We start from the raw sequence: 26,917 nt of genomic DNA on the forward strand, positions 1-26,917 counted from the left end.
CTTAATCATACTTGCCTACTACACATCAGGGGGGCAGGGGCAAGGGGGGGAGCGGGGGGATATAAACAGAAAGTGGGAGACTTGCCCACCCTCCCGGGGGGCCGGAAGGCGGACCCAATTTTCGGGAGGCTCCCAGCCATTCTGGGAGGGTAGGCAAGCCCAGTGGCAGATTCAGGGGGGGGGGGGCACCCGGGTACAGGCCCCCCCTGTCATTTCAACAAGTCCAGCCCCATGCCTTTAACCCACGGGAACCGGAGATATCGCCTGGCAAAGCTGTAACGTTTTTTTCCCCTTAGGATAATATGGGACCTGTCAATTCCGACCCCCACCCAGTTCTGATGGCTGCCAGTTCTGATGGCTTCTATGATACCCTGGCATCAAAGAAGCTTGTGGTTGATCTCATTCAATTCCAAATCGCTGGTCCTTCAATATGATACCAGGCTGGTCCATATCGGTCAATCGGTTCCAGAGATATTGCGTGTAAACTGATTTTTTTTTTTTTTTAAATGTAGTTTCATGGCTGTTCATGTTCTTTGAGGGCAGACTACTCTGGAACCAAACGTTCCAGTTTCACTGGACCAAAATCATTCAAAGCCCACTCAAAAGTTCTTCAATATGATATTTGTCTCATGTAAATGGGTCAGTTGTTTCCAAAGATATATGGACTATGCAGGGACTAGGCTGGTGTAAAAGGGGCCAACCTGGGAATGCATTTTCTGGTGTTAAAGGGGTATTATTTAAAATAGCCGGGACCTGCAGTGCTCTGAACACAGCCAGGCTATGCCACTGTTAGTGGCTATCACTTCTGCCTGGCGGTGGCTGTCCCCAATTTACCGCGAGCATGTATTCCCCCTTGGCAATGAGCATGTAATCCCACATGGCAACGAGCATGGAACCTCTGGCAATGAGCATGGAACCCTTGGCAATGAGCATGTAGATAAGCAGCACTTATGTAGCATAATTTTTAATAGGCATTATGGTGTTTGGCATAATACATAATGGACATAATGGTGTGTAACTTAACGTACATTATGGTGTAAATGTTTAATGCGCGCCTTTGGTGGACAATGTCCCTGTTTATGAAGCGTATTGTGAATTTTGGCTTAATCTGTGTGGCATTATGTGAATTCTGGCTCAATCCGTGTGGCATTATGTGAATTTTGGCTCATTCCATTTGGCATCATGTGTAAGGGGCAAGTATAATGGGGTCTAGTATTTTGTTGCATAATATGTAGAAGTTGTATATGGTGTTGTACACTACACTCAAGGACACGCTCCCTGTGGAGTGGCCACACCTCCTTTTCCAGAGGGGGTGTGGAGGGGGTGCACAACTACATCCTTCACTTTTGTCGCTATGGTGGGCCTGCATACTTTAAATGCCAGGGCCTATTTTTAATCCCATTCCCACCCTCTCTCTGCCGCTCTCTTAGCATGTACACTGGCACCACTAACACCACCCCTCCCCCACCTAAACCTGTCATTTCATCCTGGATCCGCCCCTGGGCAAGCCTGACCTTAATACAATAAAAATCTATTTACTAAAATGGGACTTCTATTGAAGATGAGATGCGCAACCAATCAGAATCTACTTCTTATTTATTTAGAACCTTCTAGAAGATAAAAAACAGAATCCGATTAGTTGCCCATAGCAACATCCCATCTTTAATAGAACTCCCATTTTAGTAAATATATCCCATAGTATCCTTCTGGTTGATTAAGGTACATTATGTTCAGGGGCAACAGTCACTAAATTATGGTGGTTAAGGGGGAGGGGGGTATTGTTACTGGTCCTTACATGAAGGATGTACTGATGTGATCAGGGGTGACCAATAATGTTGTGCCTAGGGGCAGCCTGATGCCAAAATTCACCACTGACGCTGGCAATAGCTGTAAAATAGGTGTTCCTGAAGTTTACTTACAGTGAGCCCTTTGAAGCCTTTCTTATCCGTGAGCCTCCAGAGTCCGTCCTGAACAGTCACCCTCATATGTTTTATTTCCTGGTTAAACCTAAGCAGATAAACAACAATTAAATAGCAAGCATATTACAAACAACTTTAATGTGTTCAATTTAGGCCTTTCTCTGCACACCATCTAAATTGGAAATAGTTTGTACTGTGACAATCTTATATGTTTTCTTTTTTTCTTTTTCTTATTTGTGTTACATTAAGGGTCACTGTGTCCTCTTTCTGAGGTACACTCAAGTCTGATGGAGCCACCGACGACATGTTCAGTCACCAATTTAACAAGCATACACCCTTACCAATGGGCTGCACGATATTTCTGCCCAGATATCACAATTGGGTGGGCATTTAAATATGCCATTCCCAGTTGTGGCATCAATGTTAAGGCCCCCAGCCCATACACTTATGAGGCGGGGGAAGTTGCATAAGAATTCCCTTGAACCACACAGGAGCTTCCCAGGCAGCAGGATCGCATGGGACCATGCATTTGATCAAATCAGATGTCACACACATCCGATTTGGCCACTTTCAACCTGATTTCTCGGCCCAATCCCTTGAAATTGGGTGAAAAGTAAGGCAAGTGTATGGCCAGCTTTACTGCTTTCTGTGGCCAACATATTGGTCAGTCATTTGCTCATGTGTACACACAAGCAGATGTGAATGATATATCGTTCATATAATTGTATCTGCCATGCAGCACAGCAGATATGATATACCTGTGAAATACGTCGTTCACAGATACATTGTCTGTACACGCAAACAAAAACAATATTGTACGTCATATGCACAAAATATTGCATTCACTTGCATCAGTGTAATAATGTTATTCGATTAACCTCCTTTCCCAGACCTACCCTGCCATTTATTTTCTTCCGTAACCATTACTTTTCCCTATCATTAAAGATGCAGTAATAAAATCTAATAAAAGTCCAATTAAGAGATGTCTCACTCTATCTGCAAAAGAAACGTCATTCTGTAGGCTTGGCAAGTGGCAACTAATAACAGTGATATTCAATTAACTATGAAAGTGCAGTTCCAGTGAAGAAAGATAACCGAGGTATAGTATTACTTCAGGCTAATTGCAAATTCTCCAGAGTCTTTCACTCTCTGTCTGACCAAGAAAGTCCCATCAGACCGATTAGACAACAACGTCTCTGCTTCTTTTCTTTCCATTGGGCCAGCATACCTGTAGAGAAAAGGAAGGAAGTGTCATGTTGAATATTGGATAGAGCAATACAACATTACCCTAAGCGAGATAAGTATCTACCACTAATCGGGAATTGTTCCAGATCATTTTAATTTATTATTGCTGCCTATGACAGCAATAAGAACCTCAGTATTGCATGTATGTATCAATAATTACATTGATGTACAGGGGCTCTGGCAGTAACTTGTTACTGTTCAGATGTGTAAGAATTAAAGTGACCACTAGGGATGGCAGGGAATCCCTTTTCTGAAAAATGTGTCTCAATCCTTTGTGCCAACGTTGCTGTGAGAGAACCGCAAAATATCCGCTATAAATGTCAGCATCGCTCACAGTGACTGCTCTTTTTTTGGGTGCAATATTTAACCAAACTTCAATTCATTGACTTGGCTGTATTTGTATTTATTTATACTAAAAGAGCAGTCGCTGTGATTTTTAGTATATATTTTGAGGATCTCTCACAGCAACATTGGCACTGAAAGGGTCCTTGTTGTCCGCGGTTTCAATACCTAGTGTTATCCAAAGATAGTGTTAGCCATCAGGCCATGTCCCGGGAAAAGCTACACTGTTTGGAATCTGGTAAATTAAAGGGCCCATGCAACCAAAATATGTGGCGGGATGGCAGCCGATATCTGCAATATCTATTTTCCCACAATATTACTTTACTATGTATGCTCCTAAGAGCAGAAATTTTTGAAAATGTGTACTACTATTATTACATATATTAAATGTCATCTTGTTTAGGGACCACATATGAACAGAACAACATTGCTAAAGGAAATTCCAACAGGGTTTAGGGAAGTCTACCCCCTCCCCTAACCCATCCTCCCCACAGCCTAAACCTACCCCCCCCCCCTTCCATGCAGCCTGACCCAGCCATCCCCACTAGACCCTTACCACCGTCTAAACCTAACCCCCCTACCCACTTCTATGTGCCTAACCCTAGCCTGGCACGGCATACTTACATTTGGCATTCTGGCAGTCAGGATTCCACTGCCAGAATCCCGACATCTGAGAATGCCAACATCTCAACCACTGGGATGGTGAATGCATCCTGCCCCAGGTACATTGCATTAATGAAAGCATAAGGATGTATTTCAACTGGGCCCCTAAGAAAATTGGTATAATATTTCTCTTAAATATTGTTGTTACTCACCAAGCAAATGTTGATAGATCAGGCAATGGTGTCTGTGTATAAAAACTTTGTATTAGGTAATATCATTATACGTACAGATGCCATTGCATATAATACAAGCTTACACTAACAAAGAGAAAAAGTGCAACACGAAAAGATACTAGCAATAGGATTAGGAGGAAATTCAATTAGCTGCAATAATTTACCCTGGGGTAATTTGATCATCAGGAGATATTCAATTAGCCCCAACTGCAGCATGACTGGGAGGGTTATTTTGGTTCACTCTTTCTGACAAATTCCTTCTTAAGCTGGGTACACATCTATACAATCCATGTTTTTTTGCGAGCGTTCGATCGACCATACACGTGACCGACCGTCCACAAACACCAGCCGATACGCACGTACACACCTGTACAATTTTAATTGCGACGTCCGATCTACTCCGGTCCAAACAGTCGCAAGAAAAAGATTGTACCACCGTACAATCTCTCGATTTGGGCTATTGACACGTCATATATAAACAAAATGGTACATGTTTCCCAGCACGGCGCCCATCGGGTCCCATCGCATACCTTAACTTAAGGTATGCGATGGGACCCGACCGACCCGATTTCGGGCTTTTTTTGAAGTTTCTCGACAAATGTAAAATCGGGTCCATCGCATGCCATTATAATGGCATGCGATGCGACCGACGCGACTGACCCGATTTTACATTGTAAGCATTGTATGTAATGTTAAATTCCTATGTAAAATCGGGTCCATTGTATGCCATTATAATGGCATACAATGCGACCAAAGCGATGAACCCGATTTTACATAGGAACCAATGTTAAATGGCCCCCCATACCCAATTTTTGATTGTATACCCACCCTGATGGGTAATTTCTATGTCAAATGCCCCCCCATTGTTAACGCCACCCTACAATGAACGCCAACCCGAAGCGTTGCGAGCTCAGCGAGCCCAGGAGGGGCGGTGGTACGCGTCCTCCGACCTTTTCATACCACCACTATCTACGTGGAGTTGATTCTATATAGTGTGGCAAGCGAGGGGACGCGTAATACCTGTGAAGTAATGCAGCTGTGCTTGCCACACTTCGGGCTCAGTGGCTCGCTGTGCTCGCCACACTATATAAAATCAACTCCACGCCGACGTGGGGTTATGAAAAGGACGGAGGACGCGTACCGCCGCCCCTCGCAGCATCGCTGCGCTTGCCACGCTTCGGGTTCACGTTGATCGTTGTGTGGCGTTAACAATGGGGGGGCATACAATGAAAAATGGGATCTGGGGGGCATTTAACATTGGGGCCAATGTAAAATCGGGTCTCAGGGACCATTTAACATTGGTTCCAATGTAAAAAATCGGGTCGGTCGGGACGATTGCATCGCATGCGATTTGGTTGCATGCGATTGGCCTGATTTTTGCAACCCGATTGCATACAATTAAATCAGTGGTGCCGTGCTACGAAACAAGTACCAACAAAATTATCATAATGGGCTGGGTTAAGGGCATACCAAAACAGAGGCGTGAGTACAGAACCTAAACAAAAGTGATTTCCTTTTTTACATCAGTGCTGGCTGTACAGAGAAGACGCACGTTCGTACGCTTATAGCAAACCACTATAAAGAAGGGGTATGCGTTTAAATTAGTCAGCCGGAATGGTGACTACAGCAAGCTGCTTTATAGACGTGGTAAGCGTCTAAATTAGTCAGCCGGCAGGGTGACTAAACTGCTATATAGACCGGGTACGCGTTTTATTAGTCAGCCGGCAGGGTGACTAGGGACAAAAGTATGGCAAATCCCTATAAAGATGGGTGCGTGTCTACATGTAGTGCTGTAGGAGAGATCATGCAGCTATGGAACGCCCACATGGGCGTTCAAATTTTGATAGTATAATCGCAAGAACGGCCAGCATATCGATTGACCGTGCGTACACTGCACTTTTGTTCTGATATGGGCCTGTCCGGTCGGATGAATATTAAACAGCACTGAACCTTCGACCGACCGAGAATGGATGGACAAGACCGTTTTTGGACGTTTATCGATCATACAGAAGGAATTGGGACAGCGTACACACCTATACAATTGAACACCCCTTCGACCCAGAATGGAAGAACGGCCTGACAATTGTATATATGTGTACCCAGCTTTAGATGGACAAAACCATGTGCACTGCAGGTGGGGCAGATGTTACTTGTGCAGAGAGAATAAGATTTGGGTGGGGTTTTTCTTCAAAGTGAGATCTATATTGCAGTGTAAAAATAAAGCAGTCAGTATTTTCCCTGCACAGAAACAAAATAACTCACACAAATCTAAGTCTCTCTGCACATGTTGCATCTGCCCCCCTGCAGTGCACATGGCTTTATCCATCTAAGAAGGAATTTGTCAGAAAGAGTAACCCAAAATAACCCCCTATGTGTTTACACCCGATAACAGGCTTATTTATTAAGCGAGAACAAAGGGCTGTGATTGAATGGTCCTGGGCGTTAAAGCTGAACACTACCACCTTCATCATGCCCAGCAAATTACTAGGTCTATACGAATTCCTGCCTTAGTCATCTTACTGTTTTTTTCTATACTTGTTAGCTCTTCAGAGCTGGTTGATACAAGCTAAGGTGGCCTTCAGGTGACATTAGCTCACTCTGTCTATAGGGAAGTCCCAGACAAGGAGGGATCATCAGATTCCTCCCCGCTAGTCCAGCGATATACATATCAATGCATTTAAATCATGGCCTGCAGTTCCACAAAGCCCAAAAATATAACAGAAAATGACAATACTGGGTGCTCACTATGCAGTACAGTATGGTATATAGAGGCTTGGTCACATGTCTTGCCCTGATGTATACTCTATTGTCCATACAGTGTTGCAGTTTCCCTTTTGTGGCAGATGTTCCCTCAGTAAATACATACAGTAACGTATTTATTAAGTAATATTTGTGGGATAGTCAAAGGGATTGCAGCAGATTTCGATCTATCCATTTCCATCAGCAGCCACATCACCTAAAAGTTTTTAAGGTGTGATATAACAGGTCAACAGTAGGACAACCCCAAATGGGTGACATGCACATGGTCGACATGGGAAAACGTTGACACACAGAAATTTGTAGGTTCCAGCACATGAAAACCCAATTAGTGTACCAGATTCTCTCGCATGGCAAGAAGTCATAGTCCACGTGGATGGGCAAATACAAAAAAACTTGGCAACCATTTTTATGTTCACCATTTCAACTTTCCAACCTTTTGATAATGTTGATGTTATGCATGTCGACCATGTGGTGTCGACTTATTTAATGGAACTGAGCTTTCTATGGTGGATACGAAGCTGTCACATATAAAAACCTTGGCCTAGATTGGATAATTATATCTCTATAGTAGCCTATGGGTTACTACATGGACAATTATCCTGGAGAAGGAGAATCCGGCTCCCTCTCTTTCTGTTCCCAGTGACACATGCTCTGGCAGATTGTCGCACATGTGCAGTCTAATAGCGCTAAGGTGCCCATACACGGTGCGTTTTTGTGTGCTATGCGATGCGCGCTCCCACGCAAATCCCATCGCACAGCTCAAAAAGTCTGTGCTACACATACTTTTTAAACTAGATCGCATGGCACTAGTCCATAACGCATACAATTATTGTACCATGTATGGGCACCTTTACACTATAGTATAATGGCACTCAATAGTATAATAACAGGTACTTGTTTCCTATCTGGGCGCCCACGATCAAAATCGCGTTGATCGGGGGTAAAAATCGCGGTCATCGCGGTCATCGCGGGCATCGCGGGTAAAATTGGATGGTCGCGATGCCCGCGATGACCGCGATCACCGCGATTTTCCCATAGGGAACAATGTTAAAAAAGGCTGATTGACCGCGATTTCACTGTTAAATGGCTCAATTGACCCGATTTGGCCATAATAACCCTGAATTAGGCCCAATTAACCCTTAAATGTCCCCCACAAATTTTGACGCCACCCCACGATCGACGCCAACCCGAAGCGTGGCGAGCGCAGCGAGCCCGCGAGGGGCGGCGGTACGCGTCCTCCGACCTTTTCATGCCCTACTATCCACTAGGGCGTGGTGTGAGAATATAATAGTGTGGCGAGCGCAGCGAGCCACCGAGCCCGAAGCGTGGCGAGCGCAGCGAGTCCCGCGAGGGGACGCGGATACCTTCACTGTGAAGGCCGCGAGGGGACGCGCATAACTGTGAAGGTATCCGCGTCCCCTCGCGGGGCTCGCTGCGCTCGCCACGCTTCGGGCTCGGTGGCTCGCTGCGCTCGCCACACTATTATATTCTCACACCACGCCCTAGTGGATAGTAGGGCATGAAAAGGTCGGAGGACGCGTACCGCCGCCCCTCGCGGGCTCGCTGCGCTCGCCACGCTTCGGGTTGGCGTCGATCGTGGGGTGGCGTCAAAATTTGGGGGGGATATTTAAGGGTTAATGGGCTCTGTGGCCCATTTAACATTGATTCCTATGGCCAAATCGGGTGGATTGAGGCATTTAACAGTAAAATCGGGTCCATCGCGGCTTTTTACATTGATTCCTATGGGAAATCGTGAGCATCGCGTCGCGGGCATCGCGGGTGCATTTATGGCCGGCCGCGACGCGACCGACACGATTTCCAAGTTTAACATTGGTTTCAATGGGAAATCGCGGGCATCGCGTCGGTCGCGTCGCGGCCATACATAAATGTACCCGCGATGCCCGCGACGGGCGCCCAGATAGGAAACCAGTACCTAATAACAGTATTGTCAGTGGAGGAGGTTTACCCATTTGACATCTATTAGAAAACAGCAACAGTATAACAGTATGTGTAGAGTAGTTATTCTCATACTTATTCCTCAGGACCCCAAACAGGTCATCTTACCCAGGCCATCTGTGAATCTTAAGCTGTGATAGTTGGTAGGCACCTGATGGTGCAGCACCTCTTATTGGGCCAGATGTATCAAGCTTCAAAAAGTGATAGAGTGAAGAGTGATAAACAGCCAGCCAATCATCTCCTACCTGTTATTTTTCAAACCCAGCCTGTGACAGGACAGGTAGGAGCTGATTGGCTGGTTGTTTATCATTCTCCAATTTATCACTTTTGAAGCTTGATACATCTGGCCTTTAATCCATATACATCAGCACCGGTAGGAGATAGGCTACAGAAGGCCTGCAGTTTAAGGGAGTGGAGTGTGACAAATTTTGACTAAGCAATTTAAAAAGTTAAATTGTAATACAAAGTATTTACAGCGATGGACATGAATTACTAACTTGCATCAGCCACCAATTTGCCTCTTTCCCCATTCTGTTCCTGGAGAGTGCAGACACTACACATGGAAGAGTGGAATAATTGCAATCCACACAGTGTTACAGTGACGGGTGTGGTATGGGGCTCCGACAGTCGTCGGGATCCCGACTGCCCATACTCAGTCAGCATGGCAACGTGAGCCACCTATTCTATTCTCCCTCTATGGGGGGCGTGGACCCCCACGAGGGAAAATAGCGGGTGGCCATCGGGCACCCGGCTGTCAGCGTTTTGACAGTCAGGATCCCGACGTCGGGTAAATGACTGACGGGATTTCGACTGTCGGAAACGCGTCCGTCACCAACAGTGACAGACCCATACTAATCATGCACATGGTTCTCATCACTTACATATATATACGGCTTCACATGACTGCAGGGGAAGAATCCAATCTCATTTGTAGATATATTTCTTCCCTAAGAGAGAGAAAAACTTTGTCAATATCCCACCAAAAAAAAGTAACAAAATTGTATGTGCTAAGGGCGCTTCAAGAGAGGAGGAGGCCCGTGTGCAGCCTCCTCTGGCCAGGCCCCCTCTTCTCTCCGGGCTGCAGCTTCCCGACCGCCCAGCGAAATCCTCTGGAAAAAAGGCACGGCAGGACTTCGAAGGGTATGCATTAGGAAATGGCTGAAGTGTGCGGGGTGTGGGCCCCCCTTGGACTCAGTGACATTGCGTACATTGCAACTATTATAATACACCACTGGTTAGTACCCATCTGCAGTGAGTTTCTATTAGATATATAAAGATGGACTTATTGGGGTTTATTTACTAAGATGAGAGTTCTATTGAAGATGTGATGTTGCTCATAGCAACCAATCAGAATCTATTTTTTTATTATTTAGCGCCTTCTAGAATATAATATATAGAATCTAATTGGTTGCCCAAAGCAACATTCCAGACGCCAAACATCGCTCACCATTGCGAATTCGGAGAGATGGAATAGGGAAGACAGGATCTATAAAAGCCTAGGCCGAGTATGCCAAGGGCATGTTAATGTAATTGCACACATTAAATGTAGATGTTGACTCAAATGCAGATACTCACCTGGCAACCGTACTGATTGCAGTGGGACGTCATTCATTTTTGGGTAGTGTCCCATCCGCAAGCCTCTGTGTTGTGGGCATAGCAGACGTAAACGGATAACATGCACATGTGTGCATCATCTACACTATGGGCTATTTCACATGCTCCGGCTCCTGCCGGGCAACGAAACCCCGCACGGGGAAAAGCCTCGCCGCACACAGTAGTTAATAATGGACACAATTGTGTCCATTCACACGGGACGACCACGGACGGATCCCACCACTGGAAGGGACGGCTGCCGGGCTGTGGCCATCCCCTCCATTGTAAACTCCTCAGTGCGGCACGGCTTCTTGGCCGTGCGGGGTTTCGCCGCCCGGCAGGAGCCGGAGCGTGTGAAATAGCTCTAAGGGATTTTTTTATTTTTTTTATTTATAAACATTTATATAGCGCACACATATTCCGCAGCACTTTACAGAGAATATTTGAACATTCACATCAGTCCCTGCCACAGTGGAGCTTACAATCTATATTCACTACTCCATGCACACACAGACATTCTATAGTTAATTTGTTAGGAGACAGTTAACCTACCAGTATATTTTTAAAAATGTTGGAGTTGGGGGAATCATCAGTGTTAGCCTTAGCACTCTCTGAGGGGGGGGGGGGGGGTTGGAGCTTCCTCCTGTAGTATGTATGGTGCTGAGCTCCTCCAGGTCATCCTGTTATAGATTACTGTCAGTGGTGTAACTATAAATTTTGCTCCCCCCTGCCAAAAAGTTTGTGGTGCCCCCCAGGCTCCTCTCCAGCGTGTTTCCCCATCCGCCCACCCATCCTGTACACAGTACCCAATAGCCGGCTCTGTGTACAGTCAATTGAAACAGTGGGGGGGGGGTTGTTGTCTCTGCCATGGCCGCACCTGCGCTGCGCCTGACTCGACTTCCGCTGCTCAGTCAGTGGGCAGTGGCAGGCAGCAGCATGTCAGTGCGTCCAGCGGGTGCTGGCGCCCACATAGACCCCACTGTGGCTTGCTCCCCCAAGCGGCAGCTGGGGCTGCCTTACAGTAGTTACTCCTCTGATTACTGTATTTCTAATACAGGCTCCTATATATTTTGAACACTACAACTCTGTTGTTATAGTCCCATATACTTTTAAGGGGAGTGACGCATTGTATTTTCATAAATATTTTTTCCTCTGTCTCCACGGCAGCTCTCCCGTCCTTTCATTTAACACTGCCTCTATACCGGTGTGGAGGCACTTTGTCCTATCCTATACACCAAGAATTATATTTCAACGACAGTACTCCTGCTTCAACGTATACTGCTCGACTATATAAGCACTTCTTGTGGTGGATAGTCGCTATATACATGCTGTTTTTAGAGTTTTCTTTCACCCCTCTCTAAACATTTTGGGGGCGTGGTCGAAGAGTGGGAGGTGGCCATACCTCCCACACTTCGGCCACGCCCACAAAATTTAACCGGGGCGTGGCATTCCTCTCGGCTGCCCTGCCCCTAATACAGTGATTTTCAACCTTTTTACCTTGCGACACACTAAATAAGATTTTAAAATTGCCAAGGTACAACATGAAATCCCCACAGGGCAAAACACAATGGCCCCCACTGGAAAAAAAAAAACCCCTATTAGCCCCATATAAAAACAATCCCACTGGTCCCCACAGGTAACACAAATAAAATACATTGGTCCTTTACATGAAAAGAAGAGACCAGTAAATAACAGTTGAACTGGTGGTGGCTGTAACCTGGTTTGGGCCCCCAAAGTGTGCCCCAGATCTCAAGTGTGCCACCAGATCTCTAGATCTGGGGGCACACTTGAGAACAGCTCAAGGCACACTAATGTGCCACGGCACAGTGGTTGAAAAACACTGCACTAATACATCCACCCCAGCATGCTCCCTTCTGCTGCCTAACACATTCACAACACCATTTTTTTAAATTCCTTTACCCGGGCTTCCCTGTAACTTCTATTGCCAATTCACCCCTTGGTCATTCATGAAGTGATGAAAAAAAGTGGAGAAGTGAGTCAAATCCCCCCCCCCCCAAAAAAAAACGCGCACAGGTTTCACTGAACCTGTGTATTTTTGGCCGTTAATATGTCTTTTATCAGGTGAAAATTGTTGAAATATAGTGTAATAGAATATCCCCCTAACAGTGTGATTATTACCTGCACTCCATACAATGTACTTGCTGTATGTGACCAACGTTCTGCTCAGGGGCAAATAGGTCAGGGTACAATTGGGAATGGAGCATAAATGTGAAGTGATGTACACAGAAATAATATGAGGTTAGAATGATAGTGGTAGATGGATGATGGAAACAGTAGAACAACAATGGGTAGTTGGTGTGCTCGTTGTTGTTGTTAGAACAGTGCTATTACGTTGTCCTTCACAAGTGAGATTAGAACACAGATGTATAATATACTGATAAATTAATACGACACAATCTTCAGACCCACAAGATAAAAATGTACAATGCATGTGAGAAGAATGGGATCAGACTACTCACCTCCCACCAGTTCTGTTCAGCTTCTGCTTTAGTCAGCTCTATGATTTCACCCTTTTGCATCTTTAGTGGTGGACCAAAGGCTATAGGCGGTGGAGGAATTCCCAAGTAATCATGACAAGTCTCCATCTTTGTAAGACCTGAAAGCAACAAACTGACATAGTAATCACTGAAATTTAGTTTGTCGTTGAGCATTATTAAGTTCCCATGCAAAGTATTAGCCTCTCAGTGCTAATGCCATGCTTACCTATCTGTATAGGCAAGTGCAAAGCCAAACAAGCCAAGGTGGCAGCATCTGTGAGATCCATACTTTTCAGATGGCAGGAGTTTGCCAAACCGGGGATCTTTATTGTTTGACCAACACACATGACTACATCACGTCATACAAACAATGAAGTATTAAATTAAGTGTGATTCATTGTGTGGAGCAGGTACATACAGGATTCATTCCCTGTTGTTTTGCGGATGGGGACAAAAAAAATGCAATATCCTCTGATAATGTGAAAACTAGATGTTGGCCTAGGTGTGATGGGGATAAAGTTGCTGTAATTGGTTAGATCACAGGTCCTCAGGACCCCACACAGTGCACGTTTTACAGGTCTCCTCACAGAATCAAGCGAGATAATTAGCTCCACCTGTGGATCTTTTAAAATGTGTCAGTCAGTAATGAATACACCTGTTGGGTGACCTGGAAAACGTGAACCTTGGGGGACCGAGTTTGTGAACCAATGGGTTAGATGCAGACTTGTCCCTGGTCTGGTTTTCTCTGCAACTCTTTTTAAAGCTGGCCTCTCATTGTCAGATTTTTCCCTTTATTTTCATCAATAGCATAAACATCCATTTGCAGTCTTGCGTACGGGGAAAAAATCATTGTCCCCGTACGCACTGCTATGTGCGAACAGGATGGCAAACAAGCAATTCACAGTGCCCGCCCGCACCAAGTGGCTGCACATGTGCATACATGTTTATGTGCAGTCGCAAGACATTGCTCACCATTGCAAATTCGCAATGGTGTGTGATAACCGGAATGACCGCCATCATATAGAGGTCATCTAGCCTAAAAGAATGAATGGAAAACAACTCTAGACCATGGAAAATCTTAAGGCTCAAGGGACAATTTCCATGAATAAATGAAATATTTATTCCAAAGTATTGTTCTTCTGAGCCCATTAAATCATGGTCTTTGAAAGACCTCCACTGAAAGTTTTGAGTTCTGCAGTAATGTTTGATTAAGTTCAGGAGTAGAATCTGGGATCTGCTGAGGATCGACATCATGGCAAACAACACTTTGTGGAATTCTGGTATTTCCTGGACTATCTGGGACAAGGCTTTGAGAATCGGAGGCAGATTTCTGTAGCATGTTACATAGTAATGGTTACCAGTGGCACCAATAAGTCAGCCTCGTCTACAGAATTATTATTATTATTATTTTATTTATAAGGCGCCACAAGTGTTTTGCAGCGCCGTACAAAGGAACAATACAAGGAGACAAAGCTTGGCATAACATTGAATAAATAACAAGAAGACAGTACAAATAAAGAGCGCCACAGTTCAATACACATTACAGCTTGGATATAAGTAGTGAGGACTCAATCAACATACAACTAGAGGCTAGATGCCAATGATGGAGATGAGAATGCGGACAAAGATGGTCACTGAGTGTTGGAGTATAGGAGAGCTGTGAGTGACATGTGAAGAGAAGACGGCTTTGACAACAGGAGGGAAGAGGGCCCTGCTCAGAGGAGCTTACAATCTAGTAAATACAGAATGACAAATTCCTTTCATTACTTTTAGCAGACAATTTACAATATAACTTAATGTGTTCACCAGCATGCATAACTAGTGAATAACAAGAGTAAGAAAAGTTATTGTAGGAAATGTCAAACACAACAGATAGAATCAACAGGATAAATACAATTGAGAGATGACAAGGACAATGCATAACATAGCTCTTATCTGCAGAAGAGATAGGAGCAATGGTTTTGGGATTGCCATATTTGCAGTACATGTGATACTTCCAAAGTGCATAGATAACATAACAAATAAATAATGGTATGGAACAATGAGAAGATCAGTAAATACAAAGACAATATCATCCAGAATAGGAAGCACAGCCAATAAGGGGCTTCTATATCCGGGTTGTTTTCAGGACAATCTCACTAGGTCGCTTAGAAAATGCCCCCTCATTGCTCCATGTGTAGGGGCCATAGCGATAGCGATGCGCAGCTCTGCACGTCTTTATCACCCGGTGATTAAAATCCAGCATGCTGGATAAATCTAGTAATATTGCCGGGCAGGGCCAGTGGTCTCACCGGAGAACACTGGCCCTGACAGATCGCTCAGCACACAGTGCTGACACATCGCTGTGTGCTGAGCGATCTTGCTGAGCATTCTGGGCAAACTAGCATCACTTACAAAGCTCAGCAATTCTCTACGTGCATAGGCCCCTTAAGATGCCAAGCTTGGGCTTGTATAGGAACCCAATACTTTAGGACTTTTAGGATAACCTGAATGCTACTATTAGCAAATGTGCAAGACTTAGCATAGAAGTAAGTCCAGGAGAACTGCTGGGGAAATGCAAGAGATGGAATTATCTCCCAATAAGTTAGACATACCTTGTATTTTTTTTTTTTTTTTTTTTTTTAAGTCACTATTATCAATTATATAATGGACATTCCACATCCTGTCAGCATGGTAACACAGAAGCATCTCATATTTATTTTTTAAGCCATAGACAGAATAAAGAGTCATCTATCATATATCTCACATACCTGTCTCTGCCCTTTTATTCTGCGGTCCACGGCCTGGTTTCTGTAGAAAATGAAATATAATCAGCCATTATTGTGCGTTTTCTTTAGGCATATTATTAGCTGGCAACCCCCTCCCCTGCCCTGCTATATCTTCCTTACTTTCTGTACCGCATGCTCTTAATGTTCTCTAACCCGCCAATTTGTACATTCTGGACTTTACCACAACTGAAATCATTATGTCCAATCACCTATTTTTATTCTAAATATCATCCTTAGGGTCAGCTTCTGTTTGTCTTATTTTATAATCTGAGGCAACAACAACAGTTTTACCTATTATACTGACCAAATCAAATTTGAAGTACTCTGGGACCACCAACCTGAGGGTGCCACGACACACAGTTTGAGAACCACTGATGCTAATGCTTGTATCAATGCATTACTCCTTTATGTCCTCCCTTTGGGTGAGATGTACTAAGCCTTGAAAAGTGATAAAACAGAGAGTGATAATTCACCAACCAATCAGCTCCTACCTATCATTTTTCAAACACAGCCTGTGACATTGCACGTAGGAGCTGATTGGCTGTTGGTTTATCACTCTCAATTTTATCACTTTTCAAGCTTGTTACCTTTTTTACTCTTCACCACCTCTACCTTTTTTTGCTATACACTGAAAGGCATTGTATTATACACATTTTATGTACCTTTTTTTTTTAACAACTTTTTTATTAAGGCAAAGCGTCAAATCGATACAAAATACATTACTGTACATTGAAGCATAAAAATCAGGTTTATGTACCTTTTTAATAGTAGTGGAGCCACTATCTGCAAATAGAAAGAATAACAAGTTGTGTGCACGTATCTCTTTACTATTAACTAAATCTTTAAATCTTTCATAATCTCAAAATATTTGCCTGTCAAACTACGTTCCTTAAATCAGGGCCCCTCAGCCACATGGGCGGGATACCTACGTGTACAAGAAAAATTGGGATATATAATCAATGGCACAAGAGGAATGATACTTAGATTTCTTTAAGTTCAAGCTTTTTCCTCTTGTAGAATGTTGATCTCGGATGGGTAGGGTTCACCAAATCGAGGTATGGCGTGAGGAAAAAACAATGAAAAAATAAAAGTTACAATTTGATTTCAAATGGAGTTTTCAAACCTATAAAGTTTGAAAACTCCATTTAACATCTTGAGTAGGGGTACGCTTCTTCTCCATTTAAAGAAAAGAAACCTTTACATATGTTTTCCTTCACTTGTCCATGTAAGTGAGGTATGCTGTCATAACTCATCATGTTCTGTACAGCTCTCACATACATCTAATTGAATCACCTGATAGATTCTCAGACACCATTTTTTCCTCTTTTTTGAGCACGGCTGAAAAGCCCTCTTGATCACAAGCATTTAAAGAGATATTCACGTTTGAGCTGAGCCTCTCCGGGATAACACAGAAAAGAAACCTTTATAAGAGGGAAACCATCAGAAACCCACGTGAGTTCTGGTACGCCCGGAGTGACCCAGCTCCTTCAAATAATAGAGCACCCACTCCTTAGAGTGTTCATATTAAAGGACACACAAAAAATCAAATTGTAACTTTTATTTTTTCATTGTTTTTTCCTCACGCCATACCTCGATTTGGTGAACCCTACCCATCCGAGATCAACATCCTACAAGAGGAAAAAGCTTGAACTTAAAGAAATCTAAGTATCATTCCTCTTGCGCCATTGATTATATATCCCAATTTTTTTTGTATGCTATATTGTTGAAGTAAAGGTGTATCTTCAGGGATTGTGATCTCAGGCAGCATTGCGCCACGTACCCACTGTCATTTGTTTTTGTATGGGATACCTACGTGGCACAACTTTCAAAGAACAGAGTATACAATCAGAGATGTTGCCCACAGCATCCAGGTAGCATATTCTATTAAATTATTATTAGAAGCGGTTTAGTTTCTATGGGTAACTCCTCCACTTGTCCACACTTTAGAGGGGTTGATACATCTCCCCACAGTATAATATTATTCCATCATTTGGCAATATCATAGCTTCTTTATAATAAAGCATCATGGGTGAATCTGTTAAAGCTGACTATGCCCGGAATGCTATGATAACATCCAAGGGTAAAATTCTAATAAAATTATTAGTACATAACCAAGTACATGGTCATGATAAATTAAATAGCCTTTGGCAGGGATGGACTGGATATACTCATATTCCCGTGTGCCCTTCAAGGGGGTGTGGTCACATATCACAGGAGCATGCCCAGAGTCTTAGAAGCCTGGCCATGTATGCAGAGCAGATTAGCAGAGCAGGGTGTCAGGAGGGGGAGCTGCTCGGCCAGCCCATCTTTATGTGAGACAAGCAGAACTGCTTGGCCAGACTTTTCGAATGGACTAGCCTATCAGAGAATTGTTCTTCCTGGCATTTTCCTGAAGTACCAGATGGCCAGTCTAGCCCTGGCCTTTGACTCAACAGACCTTTACAATTGTATGCTGCCTTGTTATACACCATCCACTACTTTATTATCTGTGGACCTGGTCAGGGGGGCTGCTGTGTGTACAGCTGGCCTGGGCCCAAGCCTCTGGAAGGGCCCGGGCAGCTCATCTTGCCCACCGCAACCCTCCTCTGACTGCCTCCATTGTGCTCCTGCACTGCACTCAGTGCAGGTCCCAAACCACAGGCTTCTTCAATGCAGGACGCTGGCGGCCAATTTAAATGCTGCACCGGCTTTTGAGCCAATCAGAGCTTGTGCACCATTAGGCAATTAGAGCAGTTGCCGGTACACAAGCCGTGATTGGCTCACCAGCCGGTGCTGCATTTTAATTGGCCACCGGCGTCCAGCATTGAAGAAGCCTGTGCTTCTGGACCTTCAGCAGGACGGGATGATGGACTCATGGCAGGAGTCGGGTGGTAAGTGTAGGGAGGGGAGATGAGGGGGGGGAATGTGGGTTTGGGGGGGGGGCAGGGGAATAGACTGGAAATCAGTCCTGGGCTCCGAAATTCCTAGTAGCAGCCCTGGACCTGGTACAGCTGCCAGACTCGATACAATGGTTTATCCAGTTTGTGTGTGTGTGTGTGTGTGTGTGTGTATACAAGTCTGCCTAATACAACTTCCCCAATTTGCTTCTCACCTTGTCTGCCACAGCACGGCACTCTCCCCAAGCATTCCTTGTGAGCAGGGGCTCTGCAGTTACTACATCTGTAGCCCTGGAAGAATGTGCCCCTAAGATATCAGACAAGATCACATGAGATCGGAAGACGGACACAAGGATCAGAAAGGTGCAGTCTGTCTGTAGCCAAATATACCACAACTGTATACCTTAGCAGCATCTGACAGGCTTTGCATGTGGATGTATCTTCAAATGAATACATTTCGAAATTATGTCCATTTGCATAAGCATTTTCTGGGTAAATGTTTGAGCTGCAGAAAAACCAGAAGTATTATAAACAATACAAATACATTGTCCTACAACTTGACCATGGTATGTAAAACATGCTGCATGTATGTGACAGGTTGGAGTGTTGGATGTAGCGTGTGTATTCCTGCATACATGAGGATGCCTATATATCTGTCACTCACATAGCCATTTCAAACTGTTCCATCCATTTCTTTTTCAGTTCTCTTGTCTTGAAGAAAAGTTCATGTCCTTGAGATCCAGACGTATCAATCAGCAAGAACATATGTGACCACTGAAAGACAAAATAATATACAGTAATTTATTATTATTATTATTATTATTAACAGTTTCGTATATAGCACAGCATATTCTGTTGCGTCAGTAATACGTATGGGGACAAGAGGGCATCTGCCATGGTGCCACTACAGCAAATGCAGGTGAATGTGGGCACTGAGAGGATGTATGGGTTTCCACTAGGGTTGCATTGAACTTAGGTCCTATATAATAATACCACCCTAGTAGACACTGCCTAGTGACTAAGTACTGTTTAAAGACACTATTTCCCTCTAGATGTAAACTTGCGAGCAGGGCCCTCCTATCTTTTGACTGTCTGTAAATACCCAGTTTGTTGTATCACTGTCTCCTTTTGTAAAGCGCAATGGAATATGCTGCGCTATATAAGAAACTGTTCATAAATAAATAAATTATATACTAAATAACAAATATATTGCAAATCTGGATTCTGCGTCTTCTTGGCCTCTATCAGTACTCTCCCTCAAGGCAGAAGTGTCCGGTTCCACATTCATTTCTCCAGGTGACCTATTAATATACATGTCCAGCTACTGTAGCTGACATCAATTAAGATTACCAGGCCCCTAATATAGAGATTAATGGAGAAAAAACCCAAAGCAGCAGGGAAATGTAGCAGCTTCAGGGATTGCGGCAGGTGCGGGACGATGAAGGCATGGTTTTGCCTTGTAAATGATTGCTGCTTTAACAAAACATCAGAGAACAGCCAGCATCCCGCACCTATGCTAATGCATTTCCCCGCATGTCGGTAAAACTATAGTGTTTGCTTATGACGCTAAATAACACTTTTACAAGTATTTTGAGTGCAAGGGAGAAGATTTTTATTCATTATTAAATGAACATTTGGTATAGGTTTTGTTTTCTATTCTGTTATGTACTGATCAATGGAAGCAATAAAAAGGATTTTTTTTACAACAACAATAATAACAATAATAATAAAAAATATTATTTACTACTATTATATACAATTATTTATATAGTGACAGCATACTCAAACCACTTACCTTCCCTCTGCCTCCTCCATAACTTTCTCTCCCTCACACTGCTGTCTAAGCCTTACCCCCAATGTTCCCTCTAATTTTACGAAGGCTGTGTGCGGCAAAAGATTTTGGCTGTGCAACTTTGGAAGGAAATTTAAATTTTTGTGCGTCACTTATATATAACTGGAAAATGAAGTTCAGCATTTGTGTTAACTTTACTTCAAAATGATATTAAACATTTAAACATTCAAAACACAGCACACAATGTAGTTAATTGGTGAAACACACATTAATTGAGTCCACAACTGCAAAAAGGGACCACTGCTGCTTTGTGCGCTCTGTTGTAATGTCTGTGCGCACGCTCGTTGAGTTGTGTGCGCGTGCACGTGCGCACAGCTTAGAGGGAACACTGCTTACCCCCCCTTCTAAGTATCTTACTCTTCCTCCCAGCAGCAGCCTAACACCCTACCCCCCCCCCCCCCACACACACAAACACACGCACACACACGCACACACATGCACGCAAAGGTTAAACCCAACCTAAGCCCTGCAGTAGAGCCTAAATCTAGCCATTCCACCCCTCATCCTAGGCTAAAGCTGACCACACACTTGTGACAGGATGTCAGTAGTTGGGATTCCGGTGCCAGCATCCTCAATGATCCTCACTGATGTTGGCATTCTGGCACTGGTCTTCTGGCAGTAGTCGGGATGCCGACATAGGTATTGTGACTGGTGGCATTCCCTCTACCAGGCTGAACGCTTCCCTGTATCCAAACTCTTTAATCAACTTGTAAGTATTTGGATGTAAGAAAAGGACAACAAAAACATATGTACAGAGTATATTTAGTTACATAATGTTTAAAATATAACACTGCCTTCTGCTCTTTAATCATCTCCCTCACTAGGGCTATAGAATGTCACATGCCTACATCCAAAATATTTCTATTAAAGCATTGTAAAAAAATTATATATATATATATATATATATATAGACAAAGGGTAGATCCGGCACTTCAGGTCTTAGGTGAAGCCAAAGTCAGTAGATGCGCCCCGGTGCCAGCGATGGGGACCTTGCAGCCCCTGGTATATGCAGAGAGGGACAAAGGGCACTCAGGGTCTTTTAAGGGTGAAAGCAAGAGACTGTTTATTCAGTCATGCAAAAAAGTCCGTCAAATATATCTATATATATATATATATAGACGTGTAGATGCGGCCCGGCACTCCAACTCACCAATACATAAACCTTGGTGCCTTCCGGATATAGAGGTATAGCAGTATGAAACAGACAGCGGCACTCACAGGATTTTCAAATATTATATTCAATAAACGTTTTTGGTCACGTTTATTGAATATAATATTTGAAAATCCTGTGAGTGCCGCTGTCTGTTTCATACTGCTATATATATATATATATATATATATATATATATATATATATATATATATATATATATATATATATATATATATATATATATATATATATATATATATATATATATATATATATATATATATATATATATATATATATATATATATATATATATATATATATATATATATATATATATATATATATATATATTGGGGCAGCACGGATGGTGTAATGGTTAGCATAACTGCCTCACAGCGCTGAGGTCATGGGTTCGATCCCCACCATGGCTCTAACTGTGCGGAGTTTGTATATTCTCCCCGTGCTTGCGTGGGTTTACTCCGGGTACTCCGGTTTCCTCCCACAATCCAAAAATATACAGATAGGTTAATTGGCTTCCAACAAAAATTAACCCTAGAATGTCTGTGTGTGCATGCACATGTGGTAGGGAATATAGATTGTAAGCTCCACTGGGGCAGGGACTGATGTGAATGTTCAAATATTCTCTGTAAAGCGCTGCGTAATATGTATGCGCTATATAAGAAACTGTTAATAAATAAATAAATAAATAATATATATATATATAAATATTGTTTTATGACATTACATGACAGCAGAGTCAGCAAGTTACCTAATTATATGAATGTAAGTATGTTATTATGTTATTATAATGTGTAAATAAGCAATGCCAAGGCTTGTGCTAGGGTGTTGGACTACAAATTTGCAACCTCCTATACTTAACAAAGGGACAAAGGGGTGTGGCCTTTCTAGGAATGGCGTGACCACACAATAGTCCCTCAATTTCAAATTAGCCACAGTCCCACAATCTTATTCACATTACCTGGCATGTAGTGGCCCTGATTCATATTCACCAATATGTTATGCCACACAGGAGTTCCCTTTATAGATGTTCCGTTACACAGTAGTACCTCTTATAAATGTTATGTCACACAGTAGTGCCCATTATACACAATACACATACCCCCATGCGGTGCCATGATTGCCGGGACCTGAATCCTTGCAGATTGAGCTACATCACTATTACACATATCGAATGGTGGCGGCAATCCACCGCTGCCAGCATGGCCGCTGTCATACTCCACCGCCATGGGGGCAGGTGGAGACTGGGTCAGACAGGGTCGAAGTACCCAGAGCTGCCTGGCGTTCATGCATGGGGATGCTCCAGGCAATAAGGGAGGCGGTGCACAATAGCAGGATCAGTGCGTTCGTACACTGGCCCTTGTTACACACACATATTGAACCATACACTACTTACTGAAATAGGTAGAGAGGGAGACCCCTGGGCCTGGTGTGCACTGCATCTGGGAAGCCCACTCTTCTGACATTAGGGACCTGGTTCTCCTCACAGATAGCAGTCTCAAGCCCTTCCCTTCTTTCGTTATTTGCTTCCAGATTGGACCGGACCATGTTGTCGCCATATTAAACTCTGTTATGTGTGTATGTATGAATACCTACTGTGTATCTTTTTTGGCAAGTCAGAGGTTTAATAATGTGATCTTATTGACTTTCTACCTTTTTACTGTCTTTGTCTCCAAAAGAATCATCACGGATTTGATAATGTTGAAGTTTTATAAATTCTTTCAGGTCATACGTATCTCCTTTCCTCTTACATAGTACCAGTGCCCGGTCCAGAAGGAAGCCATACCTGTGAGCACACAATACCATAAGTGACATGTTCACTGTGCTTTCTAATTGCGAAAAAAAGAAAGGAAAGGATATTGCATCTAAAGGTGCCCATACACTAGTAAGATTTATCTTCAGATCTGGCTGGTTGGAACAAAACCATGGTTATGGATGAGTAACAGTTCATCAGTTTTCCAGCATTTCCAAGCAAATGGTCATTGGTCATTTGCTCTCATCCATAACCATGTTTTTGTTCCAACCAGACAGATCTGCAGATAAATCTGCGTGTGTATGGCCACCTTTACAGTATGTGCATCGCAGGCTCAGCGAAATATCCACCAAGGGATATATTTACTAAGCCGGACGTTGTAGTGAAGATGGGATGTTGCTATTGGGCAACCAATCAGAATCTACATATTTATTTAGCACCTTCTAGAAGATAATAGATAGAATCTGTTTTGGTTGCCAATAGCAACATCCCATCTTAGTCAATAAACCACTAACAGCATAGAGAGGCCAGGCTGCTACTTTAGCTGCACAGGAATTCATTTTAAGCACCTACAAGTCACAGGTAAATTACTACGGAATAGCTCTTTGGATAGAAATTTAGACTCAGTCGTGCACAGATATACAAATGCGGCACATACAACTGATCTAGCTAAGTAGTTGTTAACTTCAATTTGTTTAATTTGTGTGAATAAGACATACAATCTGAGTGAAAAAGACACTTGGTGAAGCAGAGTCATCTGGGACTGCCGAGAGGGACTGTTTGGTGCAAGTGTAGCTACAGAGTATGAGAACACATCTGCACATACTATACAGGTCAGAAGCTAATGCTGATTTTGACAGATGTGTATAAAAAAGGAATATTTTGTAAGATCTATAGATGTGTAACACTTGTAATTGATTTTCTATCCAGACAGTAAACATCAAGAATAAAATGGCTGCACTTAGGTTCATTTCATGTAAACAAGATAAGTGCACATACATGTAATTTCATTAACCTGATCAGTGTTGTAGGCTACATATTTGTAATAATTGTTAGGAATAATACATTGATAGGGCAGCACGGATGGTGTCATGGTTAGCATTAATGCCTCATAGCAATGAGTTCATGGGTTCGATCCCCACCATGGCTCTAACTGTGCGGAGTTTGTATACTCTCCCTGTACTTGCGTGGGTTTCCTCTGGGTACTCCGGTTTCCTCCCACAATCCAAAAATATATTGGTAGGTTAATTGGCTCCCAACAAATTAACCCTAGAATGTCTGTGTGCTTGTACATGTGGCAGGGAATATAGATTATAAGCTCCACTGGTGCAGGGACTGATGTGAATGGTCAAATATTCTCTGTAAAGTGCTGCAGAATATGTGTGCGCTATATAAGAAACTGTTAATAAATAATAATAAATAAATAACCACGTTCCAGACACTATACAATAGCAGCAGTCTTGGTAGACAGGCCCTGAGTTGATTAGAGAGGTTTCTAGTTACAGAGAGACTGAATTGTGTATGTCTAATGTGTATGCACTATTGTGCGCTCCCATACTGTAGGTTGCATACAATAGTTTCTGGTAAACTGTGCTGCACAGCCAATCAGAAGATATTGTGTGAGACACAGTGTAGTTTAATGAAGAACAGAACAAGATGTCATTCCAACGTTCATTACATCAGGTAATGTGTACAGGTATCTGCTTTGGTCTGGGGTGCTGGGAAATGACCCTGACCATGAGCTCAATTGCCAATCATTTATATGTGTACCCAGTGGTCGAAGTGGGGCGGTATACGGGGGTATGCCATACCGCCACTTTAATCTGAAGATTAAAAAAAAAAACTTTTTTTTCCCCCTCAGGATGCTCTCTGATCACTCAGCAGCGCATATTGTGCTTTTGTAATACCCCTGTACAACGGGGCAGTCTGGCAGGGGACGTTGATGGACAGGGGGGTGTCCGAAGGTGCGCACTATATTCACTCTTTACTTTTCCATACCCCCACTTCAAAATTTCCATACCCCCACTTCAAAATTTCCACTTCGACCACTGTGTGTACCTGTCCTAATAGGACCTTACTAGTCATATGGGTATAAGCATAGCAGCAATGGCAGTGTTGCCTTCTAATGTCACACAAACAAGAAATAGATATAATAATATTGACACCTTGTTCTATAAACACAAAGCGCGTCTTTTACACTGTGCGAAATAAGGTGTCACAATATAATTTATTGAACAAGATGTGAGTGCCTTGGACTAGTTGCTCATTATGTGACATTGTGGGCATCTTGTTTAATGATTAATGTATCAATGATGCACATCTTTATTTACCTGTCTGTCATTTATTTACCTGTCCAGTATTTATATTCCTGTGTATTATTTATATACATGTCAAGTATTTATTTACCTTTCCAGTAATCATATACCTATTTATATTCATGTCTAGTATTTATACACCTGTCCATTATCTATCTATCTATTTATTAACAGTTTCTTATAAAGCGCACACATATTCTGCAGCGCTTTACAGAGAATATTTGACCATTCACATCAGTCCCTGCCCCAGTGGAGATACAATCTATATTCCCTACCACATGTACACGCACACACTGACATTCTAGGGTTAATTTTTTGGGTGCCAATTAACCTACCAGTATATTTTTGGATTGTGGGAGGAAACCGGAGTACCCGGAGCAAACCCATGCAAATACGGGGAGAATATACAAACTCCGCACAGTTAGGGCCATGGTGGGTATTGACCCATGTCCTCAGTGCTGTGAGGTGGTAATGCTAACCATTACACCATCCGTACTGCATCTATCTATCTATCTATCTATCTATCTATCTATCTATCTATCTAGTATTCATATACCAGTCCAGTGTACATATACCAGTCCAGTATTCATATACCAACCAGTCCAGTATTTATATACCTGCCGGGTATTTATTTATTTACCTGCCCAGTATTTATTTACCTGTCGAGTATTTATTTACCTGTCCAGCTTTGACTTCTTCTCAGCAACACCCAACTTCAGCTCACCATCAGTTTTTGGTCTGCCATACTGAGCAAGAGATTCAGACTAAGAGGAAAGACACAGACAGTATCAAGCCAATGAGAGTACCATGTAAGCATAGGAGGAGTCAATTAGCAGCCGAAAAGCGAGATTTTAGTTGCCAAGTGATTGACAGGAAGTCAATGTTTTGGGGTGGTCAGACAGTGTTTTCTGGGTGTGCATAGATTAGAAGCAAGTAGATGTTAGCTATGTTTCTACAATCATTCAGCACCGTACACAAATTATGTGATCCCAGTGGGCACTTCTTTTGTGTATAGTAATGTATGTATAGT

The 26,917-nt window shown here is 43.0% G+C and overlaps 1 protein-coding gene across 1 annotated transcript in view; it reads right to left on the reverse strand.

Moving 5' to 3' along the window:
• Positions 1-26,917, reverse strand: part of VAV1 (vav guanine nucleotide exchange factor 1) — a 112,541-nt gene that overhangs the window by 15,948 nt on the left and 69,676 nt on the right. The window contains exons 13-24 of the mRNA XM_083173820.1: positions 26,566-26,651; positions 23,473-23,605; positions 19,458-19,567; positions 19,197-19,298; positions 19,009-19,100; positions 16,675-16,700; positions 15,900-15,939; positions 13,132-13,268; positions 9,940-10,005; positions 4,322-4,353; positions 3,031-3,147; positions 1,920-2,007 (exon numbers count right to left, since the gene is read on the reverse strand). Coding sequence (XP_083029946.1) covers positions 1,920-2,007; positions 3,031-3,147; positions 4,322-4,353; positions 9,940-10,005; positions 13,132-13,268; positions 15,900-15,939; positions 16,675-16,700; positions 19,009-19,100; positions 19,197-19,298; positions 19,458-19,567; positions 23,473-23,605; positions 26,566-26,651 — 1,029 coding nt within the window. The remainder of the gene's footprint in view (positions 1-1,919; positions 2,008-3,030; positions 3,148-4,321; positions 4,354-9,939; positions 10,006-13,131; positions 13,269-15,899; positions 15,940-16,674; positions 16,701-19,008; positions 19,101-19,196; positions 19,299-19,457; positions 19,568-23,472; positions 23,606-26,565; positions 26,652-26,917) is intronic.

This window comes from Crinia signifera, chromosome 2 (genome assembly GCF_055691185.1).
Source record: "Crinia signifera chromosome 2, ASM5569118v1, whole genome shotgun sequence".
Classification (NCBI taxonomy): Eukaryota; Metazoa; Chordata; class Amphibia; order Anura; family Myobatrachidae; genus Crinia; species Crinia signifera.